This window comes from Ciconia boyciana, chromosome 18 (genome assembly GCF_034638445.1).
Source record: "Ciconia boyciana chromosome 18, ASM3463844v1, whole genome shotgun sequence".
Taxonomy (NCBI): Eukaryota; Metazoa; Chordata; class Aves; order Ciconiiformes; family Ciconiidae; genus Ciconia; species Ciconia boyciana.
The window spans coordinates 10274326-10291031 of NC_132951.1; the positions used below are offsets into that span (position 1 = coordinate 10274326).

A 16706-nucleotide genomic window follows, 5' to 3' on the forward strand; every position below is an offset into this window, starting at 1 on the left:
AGGAACTGGGGTTGTTCAGCCTGGAGAAAAGGAGGCTGAGGGGAGACCTCATCGCTCTCTACAACTGCCTGAAAGGAGGGTGTAGAGAGGTGGGGTCGGTCTCTTCTCCCAGGTAACAAGTGACAGGACGAGAGGAAATGGCCTCAAGTTGCGCCAGGGGAGGTTTAGACTGGATATTAGGAAATGTTACTTCACTGAAAGGGTTCTCAAGCACTGGAACAGGCTGCCCAGGGCAGTGGTGGAGTCCCCATCCCTGGAGGGATTTAAAAGCCGTTTGGATGAGGTGCTCAGGGACATGGGGTAGTGGTGGGCTTGGCAGTGTCAGGTTTACGGTTGGACTCGATGATCTTAAAGGTCTTTTCCAACCTCTACGATGCCGTGATGCTGTGATTCTGTGATTCTTCCTGCTCGCCAGCGTGGCTTCCCTGTGGGTCCCCTCGCAGCAGGCCGTGCCCGGGTGCGGGTGCTGTGCAGGCGGCCGGGCCCCGGGCGGGTGCCGAAGCCCTCCGCGTGCGTTGCCGGCTCGCACACCGGGTAACCGGCCTCGCCCTTGTGGGGTAACGCTCCCGCGGGACGGGCGGGCCCGGGAAAAGCGACCGCCGCCGCTCCGCGGGCAGGAGGCCAGGCCTGAGGAAGGGCGGACGGGCTCGACGCCGCCGCTGCCCGCCCCGCTGCCCCTCCAGCCGAGCGGCTCCCGCCCGCGCCGCCTCCCCCCGGGCCCGGCTCCCTGACGGAGTCGCCGCGCGGCTCACCCCTGCGATGAGCTGCGGGCGGGCCTCAGCCCGGGCGGCCCCGCGGTAGGGACGCCTCGGCACCTCCCCGCCGGTACCGAGCGGCCGCTAATGGGCCCGGTAACGAGGGCCCGGTAACGAGGGCCCGGTAACGAGGGCCGCGCGGGGCGGGGCGCTGGGGCGGGGCGGGGCGCGGTCCCGCCGCCGGGGCCGCTCTGTATAACCCGTCTCCCGGCAACGGCGGGCACGTCACTTCCTGGGGAGCCGCCGCGAGGCGCCGGCGAGCGCGCGGCCAGGTGGAGTGGCGCGTGCGGCGCCGGCCGGGGCCGGTCCGGTCCCTCCCGGTGCCTCCCGGTCCCGTGCCGCCGCCGCCGCCGCGATGAGCGCGGAGCTGGACGCCGTGTCGGTGCGCTCCTCCTCGTCCTCGTCGGGCTCGCTGGGCTCGGCGGCGGGGCCCGCGCCGCGGCCGCTGTCGGCCAACGTGCGGCGGCTGCACCAGGCGCTGACGGCGCTGCTGAGCGAGGCGGAGCGGGAGCGCTTCATCCTCTGCCTCAACGCCTACCACGGCCGCCGCAACGTCTGCGACCTGGTGCGCTCCCTCCGCGCCCTCCTCGACGGGCCCCGCCGCCGGCAGCTCCTGCCGCTGCTCCGCCTGGTCCTGCCGCGCTCCGATCAGCTCCTCTTCGACCAGTACACCGCCGAGGGGCCCTACCTGCCGCCGCCCGGCCGCCCCCCGCCGGCCCCCGCCCCGCCGCCGCCGCCGGTGGTCCCCGGCGAGCTGCGGCAGGTGACCCTGCGGCGGAGCAAGGCCCACGAGGGGCTGGGCTTCAGCATCCGCGGCGGGGCCGAGCACGGCGTCGGTATCTACGTGTCCCTGGTGGAACCGGGCTCCCTGGCCGAGCGGGAGGGGCTGCGCGTCGGCGACCAGATCCTGGGTGTCAACGGCAAGTCCTTGGACAGGGTGACCCACGCCGAGGCCGTCAAGGTAAGCCGGCTCCGGACCGGGCTCCGGCTGCTGTGCCCCCCCGGCCCGGCGTTCGGCCGCCGTGCGCCCCGGCCCGGGCTCCGCTTCCTCCCCGCCCCGCTTTGCCCCTCCGGAGCCGGCGGCGGTGCCCGTGCCCCCGCTCGCTCCCTCCCTTCCTCCCTCCCTCCCCCGGGCGTTGTCGCTGCGCGCCCCGTCCTGCTTCGCCCCCTCCGGCTTTGGCCGCTGCTCCGTCCCGCTTCCGCCGGTGGGACGGGAGCCCCTGCTCCCCCTCTCCGGGAGGCGGCGGTGGAAACCTGCAGCCCCTCCGGGGAGCGGCTCCGGGTCTGCATCGTGCGGGGGAGATCGGGCTCGTCCCGCCGGCGGACGGGCACCGGCAGAGCGCGAAGCCGAGCCGGAAAGTTCGCGGTGAAAATAACGGTGCCTGCTGATAGCACGGGCAGCCGGTAGCTGCCGGGGGTCAGCCCGGCACCGTCTGCAGCTCTTGGCACGGCGGGTCCATCCCCTCGGGGGCAGCGACACTTTTTTTATCAGAACACTTCTGAAACGTAGCGACGCTGCTTGTGTCTTCCTTGCAGTCTGGGAGGCTTGTGGAAGTTGGGAATCCGCTTGAGCCGGGTTTGAAGGCATGTAGTCTAGCTGCTATACCATGTTTTCTCCTCCCAAAGGTGGAGAAACTGAGGCACGGCAAAGCACCCCCCTCCCCCCCCCCAGGACTGCTTAGTGCCCAACGCAGGAGCTGATCCCAGACCCCCTCCTGGCTGTGTCAGGGGGAGAAGGGGAACGGTTACACAACTGAAGCGTCCCCGGCTCTTCCCGCAGCACAGCGCGTTCCCATCTGCGCGGAGACCTGTTGTTGTGCGTAACATCGATAAAAGCTGTCATGTAAGGCTGGGTGGGGGAGCTCCATAAGCTGTGGGATTTTCACCTGAAGCTCAGTGTTTTGGGGCAAAGTCCGTGTTTGGCCATCACAGAGATGATCTTGTGGGCTCAGCTCAGGGGATTCCCGTGGCACAGCAGTGCCAGGCACAAACCCATTGAGCTGGAAAATCAACATTTAGGGCCACAATTTGTAGGCAGCGTGTGGAGAGCAGGGATCTGGGCTGTCAAGACTGTTTTGCAGCTGTTTGTGCTTTAATTCTTCCGTAATAAGCTAAAGCACTTCTGTTGGCAGCCTGCTTCATGTGGCGCGTTGCTCTGACGGTGCATTAATCTTGCATGGCTTTGAACAGCGTCTTCACAGCCAACCTGCTTGCTCCCGGCCCCATCTTGAAATCTGTGCCCCAGGCAAGGGCATGTCTTCCAGGCTGGAAATGTCCCCAGTAATCTTGAGACCAGAGCAAAGATTTGTAGGATTTTCTTCTTATTATTATTCCTAATGATAGGACAACAACGGCGTAAGCTTTCAGAAGTTACTCTGCAATTTTGTGCCCTGAAGATTGCAAAAAACATCTTTTGGCTACAGCATTGCGATGGGTAGAAACCAGGTGTCAGGAATTCTCTGGTCTGTTAAGTGACTTCATCTCTAATTCAACCCACTCTGCTGGGTAATTCACATCGCTTTCTGTTTGTTCTCTAATACAACGTACGTGATGTCTTTTAGACACTATTGAGTGAAACTAAGTGCTTCCTGCACAGAAATAATTCCTGTAGGATGCAGTTTGCCAAGGGATTGTTCTGTGACAAGAGCTGTATTTTGCTAATGTGATCTTGATACAAAAGAGAAGAAGCTTAGAAATTGTCTGCTTGTGCGCTGAACTTTAAACAACAGTTTCATCGCACAGCTGGCTATGCTGGTATCTTCGAGAGCTCCTGCACTCGCGTTACATCTGGGAAGGGTTTTGTGACCCTTGTAGTGGTGGTAGAAACACATTCCTTGGGACGAGTCGGAGTGATTTACAGTACAGCTGTAACAGTTCCTTTGGAGATTTTTAAAATTAAGCAAGTGCTAATTTGTCCTTGCGTGCTGCATTTGGGAGGGGGGGAAATGAAGAGTAGATTGCATTCAGCGATGCTGAAGGGCAGCCTTTGGAGGATTTCCCTGGGGTTAAGGTACAGACACCTCAGCCTAATGTTTTGGACATCGGGCAGGGTGTCAGAGCTGCAGGGACAAGAGGTGGTGACGTACAGGGTGGCCTGACCCCATGTTCTCTGTTTCTCCTTGAAACCCAGGATCTCGGGCTCAGTCTTACGGGCTTGACGTAAGTGTTAGCAGCTCTGCAAAGGCCTCTGGCTGTGGTCTGGTCTCCTTGAGCAGAGCAACCTCCCTATGTCCTGATGTCCTCACTGATGTCTGTTGGTCTGCTCTGTGGTGGATCAGTGGAGAGAGAAACGCTGGATAAACAGACTTGTACCAGAGTGAGGTTTGGTCCTGGAATTTAAGCGTGCGTTGTACTCAGGATCAAATACAAAGAGGGGGGAAAAGGTGAGCAGAGAGAGGCTTTCTTAATATAAAACCACATCTGTGTAGCTCGATCTCCCAAACGCTGTCTGCCTGCTGTAGATGAGTAGATGTGGTGAACTCTCCCTCCGTCAGAGCTCTCTGATTAAAGCACAGCTCCCGCTCCTGCGTGTGCGGCGATGGTCTGGCTCTCCATCTGTCTGAGCAGCACGTTCCCGTGCTGCACTTCCATCTTGACTGTCCTGCAGCAAGAAACTGCCTGTCTAGGACAGCGTTGTTATTCATAGTATGCAGAACGTGTTGTTGTGAGAGTTGTCAAAGCTTGTTCTTCGGGGCATAAGACGACTGCGGAGATCAGGAAGGCTCCTCCACTGCTGGCCTGGCCTGCTCCCAGGCACATCGCGCTCTCCGGGCTGAGCATGACAAACTTACTGAACCAGAAATCAACTTTCTGTCTGTCAGGGTGCTGGCGATGCCCAGCTGTGAACGCGGGCAGTGAGGCAGCTGTTCAGATGGAGCAGTGAATAAATACGTAGTCTTAACTTGTTTGTGCAGTCTTGTAAGGGCGTTCACACAGCAGTTGCTGCATTCATTTCACAAATCACAATAGCTCAGTTGCCTTCTTTCCGTGCACGTCTGGCCATGCAGGAGTACCCCAGCCGTTTCCAGCACTCCTCTCTAGGAGGAGAGAGGCACTGCCTGTGGGGTGGGAGCAATTTCTGTCTTCTGCCTTGTATTTTCAGGCATCGCTCAGAGCCATGGTGTACCAAAAGTGGAATCATGGCACCAGATGAACACTGCCACGACACTGGGCAAAGAAGACAAAAGTAACGAGCTGTGTGCTGTCCCAGCTGAAAACTGACTGGTGGCCTGTGACCAGTGCGATGGGGTTTGTAGATATTTTAGTGTAAATTAGGTAAAAAGTGGAATTCTGACTTAAACGACAAGATTACCGAAGCACTCCAAATCAATTCATGTAATGACCAGCTTCTTAACCTTTGTTGGAGTAGTGGTGTTTTATGCCTTGTCTGCTTTGTGCTCTCTATTTCATCCAAATCAAAATTAAATGACTCCATTACAATTATAGCTCTATCATTCCAGCATTCAAGAGTGCACTTTAGCAAAAGATCACTGTAATTTGAATTATGGTGTAAGTGGAGAAGTTTGTATTGGCTGTCCTACTTTTAGAGCTCGCTTGGCTTTCATCAGCCTTGCTATATGTACACGGTTGATATTGTAGCAGTCGTGCTGAAAGTTTGTATTGATAAGCCATAACATTTTGTCCAGAGTAGTTAAAATTGAGGTGCTTGTGGTTTTAGACGATCAAAACGTTACACAGGGAGGTATTTCTCCTCTACTCTGGGGTTTGCATTAAACTCACGCTCCCTTTCTCCCCCACCCCTCACTTTTGTTGCTTTGCAGTAGGTTTTTATGCCCTTTAAATAATTTAGAGAAAAAGGGGAGAAGAGAAAGTGTAAAGTATCATGATTCTGATGGATCATTCCTGAATGAGGATTTGGCTTAATGGGCTACACCAGCCTCAAAAGAGCTGCACTGGTTCCACTATTTGCCCTCCTGTGTCTTTCTGTTCAAGCTGACAGCTGGGCAAATCTGGATGAGCTTGATCAAAATCGCCAAAACTAGACTAATTTGTATGCATTGGTCTTAGGGAGTGTGATTCTTTCGTCTCAGTGTAAATCTGTGGTAGCTTTGCCAAAGTCAGTGGACTTGCGTTGGGTTTATTCTGAAGGAGCTGTGATAGTTCAAGTCCACCGTCTTGAGCTCTTCAGAGCGGCTTTGGAGAGAAGCGGCGGCTTTGCTGCAGGCATGGTGGGGCCGGGGGAAGGCTCGTGATGAGGCAGAGCTGTTAGGGACAAGACAAAGGTCTCGAACGCAGCGCCGTGCTCCTCCGGCTCTCCCTGCTGCTGGCCTGCGACCAGGGGCATCGCGTCGCCCGCCGCCACGGGCTCTGCTCGGGCAGGGGGCTTCGCTCCTTCCGAGCCAGCCTTTCCGTCTCCTGCTCTGACAGGTCAAGTGGGCATTTAAAAATAATTAATAAGAGACTAAGATTCTTTTAATGTTCTATTCTATTAATTTGGACTGTCGTGATGGCAAACAAGGCGATCTCTTCAGGGACAGTAATATTTCATACGAGGTAGAAAGGGCTCCAGCTGTTTGTGCTCTGGGTGCTTGTGCTATTGCTAAAAGACCGCTGAGAAATGACAGCAGTGCAGCCCTGAGCCTTGGAAGCACGTTTAGAGCAATTTTACCTTCCAGGCAGCTTACAAGAAAGCAAATCTCATTTCATTGTTTCTTGTGATGCCCAATTAATTGGTTATCGTTATCTGAGACTGCTTATTTGTTGTAGTCAGTAATCACCACCGTACTGTACAGGCATTGTAACAGCTAGTAGGAACGAATGCAGCTTGGTTTCTTTGGTTGGTTTTTAACCCTTCCAAGTACTTGGAGTTGTGGACCATCACACACAGCCATGGCCGGGATGAACGAGGAGTGAAAGCAATACATCGATCTCCCGAGTCTGTAAAGATATCAGGCTTGTTCCTTTAAATGCCTGCTTGCTTATCTCTGTGTCTCTGTATTTTTAGAAGTTGCTGACTGATCCAGAGGCTAGAAACCTCTCACCTTCCCGAGGGATCTCAGGTAGCTGGAGCATGGAAAAGAAGGATGTGACTAGCATCCACCGCAGTAGTTAGAGCAGTAACCTATTCCTTGGCCTCCGAGTCTGCTTAGAAACAAAAAAACCCAAGAACTGCACACAAAAAAAGCACCTACAGCTTAAAACACAGGTGCTGTGCAATGCCACAGGCTTCTGCTCTGCTTTTCTGTCCTGCAAACAGTTTCCATTTTATCTTCTGTAGCCAGGTGAGCGCAGAGGGCGAGGGTGGGAAGCGTGGAGTCTCCAGGATCTCCCTCTAGGAAAAAGAGGGAGGGGGAAAAGGTCACTCTTGAACTTGGAGGCATCTGCATTTTAAATTAGTTATAATGCTGCTTAAAGGGGAGGGCTCACAGGAGCGACACAGCGTAGATCTGGCAAGTGATGTTCTTGGTTTCACAGCCAGATCTGATGGCGTGCGGTGGAGCGGGCTGGAGCGCTGGACCTCACCTGGGGCTGCGGGGCCGTGCTCCGTTGTGGCTGTGGGCTAACCTGAGCTGATCGAATCGATACCACGCGTAGCCTGGAGAGGGGTGAACTTGCCCGTACAGAGAGCGTCTGCGGGAGCGTGGGTCCAGCCGTGGCGCTGGAGTTAGGAGTAGGTTGCATTTGCTGCTCTGCCACCGATTCCCCTCAGTGGGCAAGTTAGTTAGTCATCTGTTTCCCTTAATTACACCAGCAAATCACAATCAGCCCTAATGAAATCAGATGACATTATACTGATGTGAAAGATTAGAATGAAGTCCTTAATGTCTCCTCTCCTCATAATGCAAGGATGATAGTACTCGGCATGGGTATTGGCTTGTTCATCAGGGCTACTGTTGTTACGGCATCCTGGAGTTCTTGGAGCATAAATGTTATTTAGTGGGCTCCTTGTAAATAAACAGTTTTACCTCTGTAAGAGAAATTGATAAAATAACCCGAAGGATAAAAGCCTGTCTTTCCTTCCAGTGTCCATTAGAAGAAAACAAAAGCATTAGTGTGCAGCACAGCTGGTGAGTTAAAATATCTTTTACTCAGTTCCTCTGTCCTCAGGGAAGATGATGGATTTTCTTGACACCTTCCTCAATGCCACGTCTGCCGGGAGAATTATTCAGCTTTAAATCCCCTCGCCTAAACCGACAATGTGTCTGCTAAAATGATTTGCCTTGGTTTCTTTGGATTGGGTGCTCTGTGAATTCTCCCTGTCACGGACCACCAAGTGCTTAGTAAATCCAGGTGGAGCAGGGATGTGGGCAGCCTGGAGCAGCTCTGCTCCTGCCAGCTTCTTGTTGCTGGTCTCAGAAACTGCGTCTGAGACTCTCGGGGCGGGATGTGCTGGCAGGGAGGGCTGGCAGGGGCTCTGCTTTGTGCAGGCGCTGCCTGGGTATCCTTGGTGCTCAGGCGAGTGTCTTGCTCATTTCCCCCCATCGATTCTTTCAAAGTTAGCTTTTCCACCAAGTAACTAACCGTATCTAGACAATGTGGGTTTGGTGGTGGTTCTAACGATATTTTTCAGCACTGCGTTTGGTGTGGCGTGGAAAGAGAAAACAAGAGGAAGCAGGGCGGGGGGGGTGTGCTTTGATCTAGATCCCCCCCACACACACCCCAGAAAGCACCTAAACAGCTTTCCAGGTTTGCCTTGAAATAAAGCTCTGTGGAGTTTTCTGCTGTTTTTAAAATTGTCCTGGGCTTGCCTGAGGGATACACTGGGCAGTGGCCAGCTTTGCGGGGGTGGGAGATGACAGAGCTGTCCTCCTGAAGTGGGGATGGGGGGTGCCAGCCCTTGGAGGGGTTAGGGAGAAGGCCCTGGAGCTAAGATTTTGTTTGACCTTTCCAGGTGAAAGGGACATGGGCTTCCTGATGCCTTGGGGCTAAATGTGTGCAATCACCATAATTATGCATTAATTTGCATGTATTTGCATAAGTGCCACTACTTGAAAACCAAACTGCTGTCACCTTTGCCTTGGGAGAGGGGGAGAGGTTGGGCTGTGCCTCCTGTAATTCCCATTTATCTTCCTGACTGGGAGGCCATTTCGCACCCTCCATCCCCTATGCCGGCAGTGCTACCCACTGCTTTCCTCTCTGGTTCCCCTCGCCGAGCACTCCGTCGGGAATGCCTCCGCTTCCCTTCATCCCTCCTTCTCTCTCTCTCTCTCCACCTGCCTCTGCGTCACCTTCTTCTTGTACCCAGTTTTCTTCGTTCCTGCCTGCCCCGCCGCACGTCCTCCCCGCGCAAGGACGAGCTGTTTGCAGTGCGTCAGGGCGGACGAGCCTCCCGGTTCCTCTGCACGGAAGCAGTTCCCTGGTCTTTGTCAGGCAAGATGGGGAGGGGATACGCTTGATCCGAAGCATCTTGTTTATGGCTGCAGTCTGGGGCAGGGGCCGATCTCTCCCTATGCATCTGTAGGGCACCTGGCAAACTTGCCCTTAACCAAGGTGTGTTAGTGGGAGCTGTGATAGTCTTATATTTGTCCTGCCTGCAGAGGATCCCTGGAGCGAGCCTTTGCGGGCAGGCAGGCAGGTTGTGCCTCTGCCTGCTGTCTTCTGCTCTGGCCGTTCCGCTGGCAGAGGAACCGTTTAGCTGATACGGCTCAATCGAGCTCCCTGTCAAAGGTCTCGCAGTCCTGCCCCTGCAGCCCCCTCCCCTCCGTTAGCAGCCACGGGGAGCCTCATTGTTCCCACTGGCACGGAGATGGCTTTGCTCAGTCTAGCTGAGCCCACAAGCTTAAAAACCACCTGGGTCCAGCAGGAACACCCCAGGGTAGGGCAGGAAATAGCGGTTAGATGAACTTCTGCAAATTGTTCCCTCCATGGTGCTGGAGCACGCTGTAAAAGCTCCCTCTGCCTCCCTCCTGTGGTATCTCCATGTTTCTTTCCCCTTCACAGCTTTTTTTTCCAGGTCTGTGCCTTACTTTTTTGGGACTTGGCGCAAAATTGCGTGGTCCTTCAATGATTGATAACCTCCCCACGGACCTCCGCACCTTGCAAATGGAGCGAGTGCTTGGATGCCCATTATCAGAGCAGCCCAAGAAGCCAAGCAGCTCTGGCGAGTCTGTTATTGCTGGAAGAAAGCAGCTTGCGTCTGTGGCAAGGGGGAGGATGGCTCGTAGTTAATGCTTCTTGTATCAAACTGTGATCTACCCACTAACGGAATGAATTGGAATAGATTGCTCATTTCATTAGCGGCGAAGGTAAGCGAGTGGGCTGTATCCGTACGAGACGCATATTTTATTCAGGCTGCCAGAATACTGGTGATTAATTGCCATTGATTTCTGACACCTGTGTTCCTACTGGGGGCACTTTTGAAGGCCTGGAAGATGCTTTTACACAGCCTTTAACCTTTCGGCGCCCTTGAGAAGTGGAAAGAACAAGGGGAAAATACTGAAGGCTTTCCTCTCCTGCCTTCGGTAACGTGAGACGTGCTGGGCAAGAATGGGCTGGCACGGGTGGGTTTCAGGAAGGGTGGCAGCTGTCAGTCTTGATCTTAGCAAAGGACATGCTGTATTCTGCGTTGGTTTGGGTTTTGTTTTTTTAAAAGGTAATAACTGTGGGTACGCGAGATGTGCATTTCCTTTTTTTGAGTATTTTAAGCAATCTACTTCACTCTCAAAGGACTTGATAGATAATTAAATAGTGTGTTGTCAGGGGATCAGTGGCCTTGCAGAATCAATCTGCCCTTCTCGCTGGCACTTGCTTATAGAAATAATATTTCTGGGCAACTGGTGACTGTTTCCCTGCTAAATGCTTTGGCACTGATCCCCAGATTCAACTAAATTTTTTCCTTAAGCTTGTCCTCCAGCAGGTGCGCTTGCACACTGTGGTGCCATGGTTTTCAAATGCATTATAGATGGGGCAAAGCCAAATTTTGTCTGAGTCTGGAGCGAAACACAGCAGCGCTGAACAACATGTAGCAAGTCCCTGAAATGGCTTGAGAAAGGAAATGGAGATGCAGTCTGCACTGCCTCATTCTGCAGAGGGGATTAAGGAGGTGGTATTATTTTATTTAATGGTCCACTGCAAATGGGTGAGGTTCAGTATGCCTGTCAAATAACACGTCTTCCCAAAGAGCTTGCAGGATGAATTAGGCTGTTGCTTTTGTGGTGGTATCTCTGCAGTCACTGGACACAAGACAACCTGTGTGTCGGTGAGGGAGAAGTCCTCCCTTGTGGTATTCCCATCCAGAGCCTGTCCTTTCTCTCCATGGGCCCCATGCTTTTTATGTTAGATGAAAACTCTGGCCTGAAAAGCTTTTCCTTTTGTCCCAGGGAGCTGGGGTGACCCGCTTCATGGGGAGCGTGTTGTTCGTGGGGGTAGGTGCTGGCCCCCTCGCTTGCCGTTGTTGCTTTGTAAGTAGGGCTGACAGTAAAATCGAGGTCGGTGGACTCGTCCCAGCTTGCTGGCACTGTGGCATCTCACTGGGAGTGGGGAAAGGCAAAGTGCTAAATGTTAGAGCAGCAGCTAGGCTGCCAGGCACAGGGACCAGCGGCCTGAAGGCTTGGAGGGGAGGAGGGTACAGTGGTGGAAACCTGTCATAAACCCCCCCCTCTACCAAGGGGCCATTGCGGCTGGCCAAAAGGCCCTGCTCAGGTGGGTTTTGGGACCCTCTGCAAACACATTCCAGGAGGCCAGGGTGGATGCACAGTGTGGGAGAAGCCAATGGGATAGGGCTGGAGAATAGTGCCTGCTGATTGCTTGATGCTCAGGGAGACCAGCTGGGAAATGGGTCCTGCTCTCTGCCAAAGATACGGTCCCTGCTGGCCAAAATGCCTGTGCGAGGGCAGGGAAAGATGTGTTGAACACGCTGTCCGTGGGGGTCCCTGGGCTGTCAGTAATTAGCACCTCTGATCCCCAGATTGTCAGCTAGCCCCTTCCCACCTGCCCTGAGAAACTAAATTAAAATGAAACGGAGGAGAGAATAATCCTGCTTGCTGGGACAGCTGGACAAAGATGAGGAGTCTTGGGGCTGACTCTGCCCGTCCAGGACTGGCTCTGCCCGTGTGCTGGGGCTCGCGGCTGGCTTAGCAGAGCCAGCACCAGCCGCCCCTGCGGGGAGAGGGACGTGAAGCCCGGTGGTCCTGGCAGTGCAGAGCCCCAGCCAGAGGCTGTATCTGGGTCTGTCCACCAGCACAGTCTGCCCAGGCCGCTGCCTGCTCCCGGGGGATGCCAGGACTCCCCTCCACGCCGTGTCCCTGGAGAACATGGCTCTCCGCTCTTGCTGAGGGGAGCGGAGCTGGCTCTGGTGAGCAGCAGTGGCTGTTGTGTTCGATGCCCTGACACTGACCGCCTCCTCTCCTGGTGATGAACGGCTTTGTTGCTGCATCCTTGGCTTGAAAACCTTCCGTCCTGCCCGAGCTGCTGAGTCGCCTGTCTAATGCAGCTGTCATTGTCCCCTAGCACTGGTGCGTCCCCAAGGGCTTGCAGAGACTCCCATCGCCTCTCCAGCTCAGCCCGTTAGCCTTTGCTCTTGCCTCCTCGGATGGCTATTAATGATTTCCATTTCGCAGCACCTCTACACTCAAAGCACTTCCTTTTATTAGAGGCACGACTTCTACCTCTATTGTCATTCTCAAGTTGTTTCCCTGGGTACTCTGGCACCCGGCTGAGCTGCATACTGAACGGGAGAGGAGCGTGAAGCTCCCTGCAGCCCTCTGCCTTACCCAGGCTGGCCTGGCTTCGGTCGTAAAGCGGGCAATGAGGTCCTGGTGCGGTGGTAGTGCAGCGGTAGGCTGCACCTCGTTACTTTAGTAGCAGGCATAAATGGCCCCATTAAATCTACTCTGTATCCCAGTGCTGTAGCAATAAAAATTGTCAGGACCGAGATGGTGTTAAGAAATTTATGGTGAATGCTCCACTGTGGTGGTCGCTTGGATTCCTCATAGGAGCCAGTGTTGGGGCTAGAGCATCCTTTAGAGGGAGGCTTCTCCCAAAGCACTTCATAAGGACCTGAATAGCTGGCAGGAGGGAGTCATGATCGTGTGCTGCTAACTTTCCAAAGGTGCTGGATAATCATGCTCAGCGGATGAGAAAATTACCTGCAAACTTCTTTGGGATGTCAAATCAGCCTTGTTTCCTCCAGACTCTGAAAGCTGCTGAGGGCATGATGGAAATGCATATTAGCAGAAGTGAAGGGATGAAATGGGGAGGAGCAGCTGAGGGCACCTGCCTCTCATGTGCCCCAAGCTTGGTGAGAAAGCCTTCCTGGGTCCGTCTGCTGTGCCTGGGTGGAAAATCCAGATGAGCCAGCTTGGAGGGGACTCGCTGTTGGGGTTGCCTCCGCATTCTTTCCACAAGCGGATGATTTGGTGGCCTCAATACAGGGAAACTGAGGCACTGAAAAATGGGAAGCTGCTTACTATGGCAGGAGGCAGTGGCAGGATCTGTAACAGCTGGAGGTTTTTGGCTCCTGCTCTAAAGGCTACACCCTGTCAAAGCACAGGGATGGTAAATAGGAAAAGCCAGTGGAGGTGGTTGGCTCTGCTGGCATGGCAGCTGGGCTGGGGATCCCAGTGCCTGCCTCGTCGGCTTTTGGGAGCTGGGTGGGGACAGGGGTTGAGCCCCACAGGTCAGCATGGGGTTGGTTTCGGATATAGGATGGGAACAGGCCTCAGTGGAACAGGCAAGTCACGGGCTGGGCAAGGCAGAGACGGTCCCTTTCCATGGGCCGCTGATCCCACGTGTCCCCACAAGACACTGCACCACTTCCAGGGAACGGCCTTCTCCCAGCAGGTCCTGTCCCAGAGATCCCTTCTAATACCATTGGGACCATCATCTTTCCTCTCTTTATCCCAAGGGTAACAGACTTCATCTCCCTGGGTGCCAGCAGGGCCGCTCTTACCAACCAGAAGATGAACAGATGCACCAGCCTTGGTAAAGCCAGAAAATAACACAGAGGGGGAAGAGCAGCGTTTCTTCCCACGCAGGGAAACGGAGAGTAGCTCTGCTCGCTTGGAGCTCACCAAAGCAGCTGCTAGCGATTACTGTCTCTGTTTGGATGCGCTATGGAAGCTTCTCCCACTTGGCTCACCTGAGGCCTCATTGCTTTGCAGCTCTGCATGCCAAGTGCTTTGTTAAAGTCCGGTTCGGTGTGTGGATGTACAAAGGCTTTATAGGTCTGTGCCAGATCTCGTTCCCGCGCCTGCTGCGCTTCGTTATGGAGTGCGTGTGGTGCCGTTATCCGAGGGAAAACACCGCTTCGCTTCTCATCTGCTCTCATAGCTGTGTCAGCTTTAGTTTAAATAGCTGGTGGCTGCCTAATGAACAAAGGAAGCTCGAATATTTGAACAAAACTGACTTTAGCGGTCGCCAGGTTGGGGAAGCGGTTTGTGCTGACCATCCTGTGATGTTGACGAGGCTGTGGTGGCCAGAGGCAGGACGCGGGTGGTGCCGAGCCAGCCCTGTGCTGCTCAGCCTCTGGCTCTCATGCTAGGCCTCTTCCTCAGACAGGAGCTGTACTCTGGCTTACTGGAGCAGACGCGCTTCTAGCGGAGGGCAAAAGCAGAGATTCCTCAGGCTATTTGTGCTTGTGGTTGAAGAAGGATTTACCCCCGAGCTGATACAAACCTAGGCTTATCCTAAAATTAATAAAAATAAAGAATCTATTCAAACTGATGCAAGCTCACAAGTCAAAAATCTAGTCTTATAGAGAGACTGAGATTACAAATAGCTTCAGCTTACAAATGGGCTTCACCAGCTGAATTTCAGACCTATGCTTAAACATGTTCTAGGCAGAGGCTTAAATGCTTGCTCATTTAAGCACATGCCTGAAGGCCATGGTGAATCAGGGCTGTGGGAGACCATCTTCTAGAAAAAAAAAGAGCTGTTTAACTCTTTTAAATGGTCCCAGAGTGCTGCTGTGTCCTGTTAAACAGCTGCTGCTTTTTACCTGCACGTGTGTCTTGGAGGTGCCTGCAATGGTGTGTTACACGTCTTCATACAGCGTATACATCTGCATGCCAGTATATACACGTGTGTTCTGTGTGGTTTGGGGGTGCCCAATGGCCTATAGTTCTCCTACCAGCTTGTAGTTGGGTGAAGGGTTTGCTCGGGTCATGGCCCTTCGCTGTGTCGTGCGTTATAAAGCCGATGAAGAGTGAGTTTAACTGGAGCCGTACGGAAGCTGCACGTGATGGCAGGGCCATCTGCTGCAGGCTGTGGATCAGGCAGGGCTGAGGTGTAGCCTGGCTGGTGAAAGGCAGTGCTGGAAAGCAGGTCAGGGCTGCAGTGCTGTCGTGGTTTAGCCCCAGTTGGCAGCTCAGCCCCTCCAGCCGCTCGCTCGCTCCCCCCCGGTGGGGTGGGGGAGAGAATCAGAAGGGTAAAAGTGAGAAAACCCGTGGGTTGAGATAAAGACAGTTTAATAGGGAAAGCAAAAGCCACGCACACAAGCAAAGCAAGGCATTCCTTCACCCCTTCCCATGGGCAGGCAGGTGTTCAGCCATCTCCAGGACGGCAGGGCTCCATCACGCCTAACGGTGACTTGGGAAGACAAACACCATCACTCCGAACGTCCCCCTCTTCCTTCCTTCTTCCCCCAGTTTCTATACAGAGCATGACGCCATATGGTATGGAACAGCCTTTTGGGCAGTTTGGATCAGCTGTCCTGGCTGTGCCCCCTCCCAGCTGCTTGTGCGCCCGGCAGAGCATGGGGAGCTGAGAAGTCCTCGACCAGTGTACGCTTTACTTAGCAACGACTAAAACATTGGTGTGTTATCAACAATGTTTTCAGCACAAATACAAAACATAGCCCCATACTGGCTACTATAAAGAAAATTAACCCTATCCCAGCCAAAACCAGCACAAGTGGGAAGCATGGAGACTCAGCTGCAGGCAAGGGCCGTGTCACCAAGTAGATGTGACACTGGGCCGAGAGAGAGGGGCTCTCGCCAACTTTCTCAGGGGTTTGTGGGGTCACCTTGGACAAGGTGTTTCCTGCCTTACTTCTCCCTTTTCTGCTTGCTCTTTCTCAATTGCATTTCTTGAGGCAAGCACCATCCCTTTGAGTGTGTTTAGCACCTAGCACAAGGGCAGGTAACCGGAATGCCCAGCTACTGAGGTCAGGGTCACTGGCTTACCACTGCCGAGCTGCATGGGTGGTCCCACTGCCTCACAGTGGTAAGGTAAGTCCTTTGTGGGTGCCACTGTCCTCCTCCATCTGTGATCACCCAAAAGGTGCAGTCTTTGTCTTGTGGTGCAGGTCGGCTGCCGGTGCAGGTGGCTGGGAGGCTAGCAGAGCTGTGACCTGAAGGGCTCCAAAGGGTAGGGAAGGCCCCTGCACTAGCTCTTCAGTAGGCATCAGCAGTGGGGATGTGCTGGGGGAGAAACACTGTGCTGGGCAGGAAACTGCTTCACTCACCGAGTCCTTGAGAAGCCTCAGTAAATGTATAAAGGACTACACACGGTGTCACCAGCCTGCCCGCTGCAGCTCTGCCTTCTCTTGGGAGAGACTGTCCCCAGCAGAAGAGACTGTCCCCAGCAGCGTCCCCACGGGCACCGCCAGCTTCTGTTCACTCCCTCCTCCCGTGTCTCCTCTTGCAGTGAGGCTGCTGGGCAGCCCTGGCCCAGCCTGCTGCCTCGAGCCAGACGGCTGCTCTCCTCGCCTCCCGGCTCTCTGCTGTCACCTTCATGCATAAAACATCTCCCCGCTGACTGAGATCCCATCTCGTGGTGGCCTTGTCAAGGGAGCTGCAGGGGGACATAAAAAGTCCCTTGTAAATCTGTGGCCTCTCATCCCTGGAAACTTTACCGTGCCTCCAGAGAGCAGCTCTGCTGCTCTCCCTGCTCTTTCAGGGATGACACGTAGCTGAGGCAGGACGGGAGCAGCCAGCGCTCTGCCTGCTGCCAGCCTTCAGCAACAGCCACTGCCCCGTCCCAAGGGCAGGCTGTGAACGCTCCCCGGTGCCCGGTGCGGAGCTGGGCGTCCTGCCTGCGCGTGGTCGCTTC

General features: G+C 54.5%; 1 protein-coding gene across 3 annotated transcripts in view; it reads left to right on the forward strand.

Moving 5' to 3' along the window:
* The first annotated feature begins 1046 nt into the window (after nucleotides 1-1046).
* WHRN (whirlin) overlaps nucleotides 1047-16706 on the forward strand; it is a 56758-nt gene continuing 41098 nt past the window's right edge. For 2 of the 3 annotated variants that reach the window (XM_072883142.1, XM_072883144.1), the window contains exon 1: nucleotides 1047-1716. In XM_072883142.1, the coding sequence (XP_072739243.1) occupies nucleotides 1111-1716 (606 nt within the window). In that variant the 5' untranslated portion in view covers nucleotides 1047-1110. The remainder of the gene's footprint in view (nucleotides 1717-16706) is intronic. The other variant, XM_072883143.1, reaches the window with a different exon arrangement.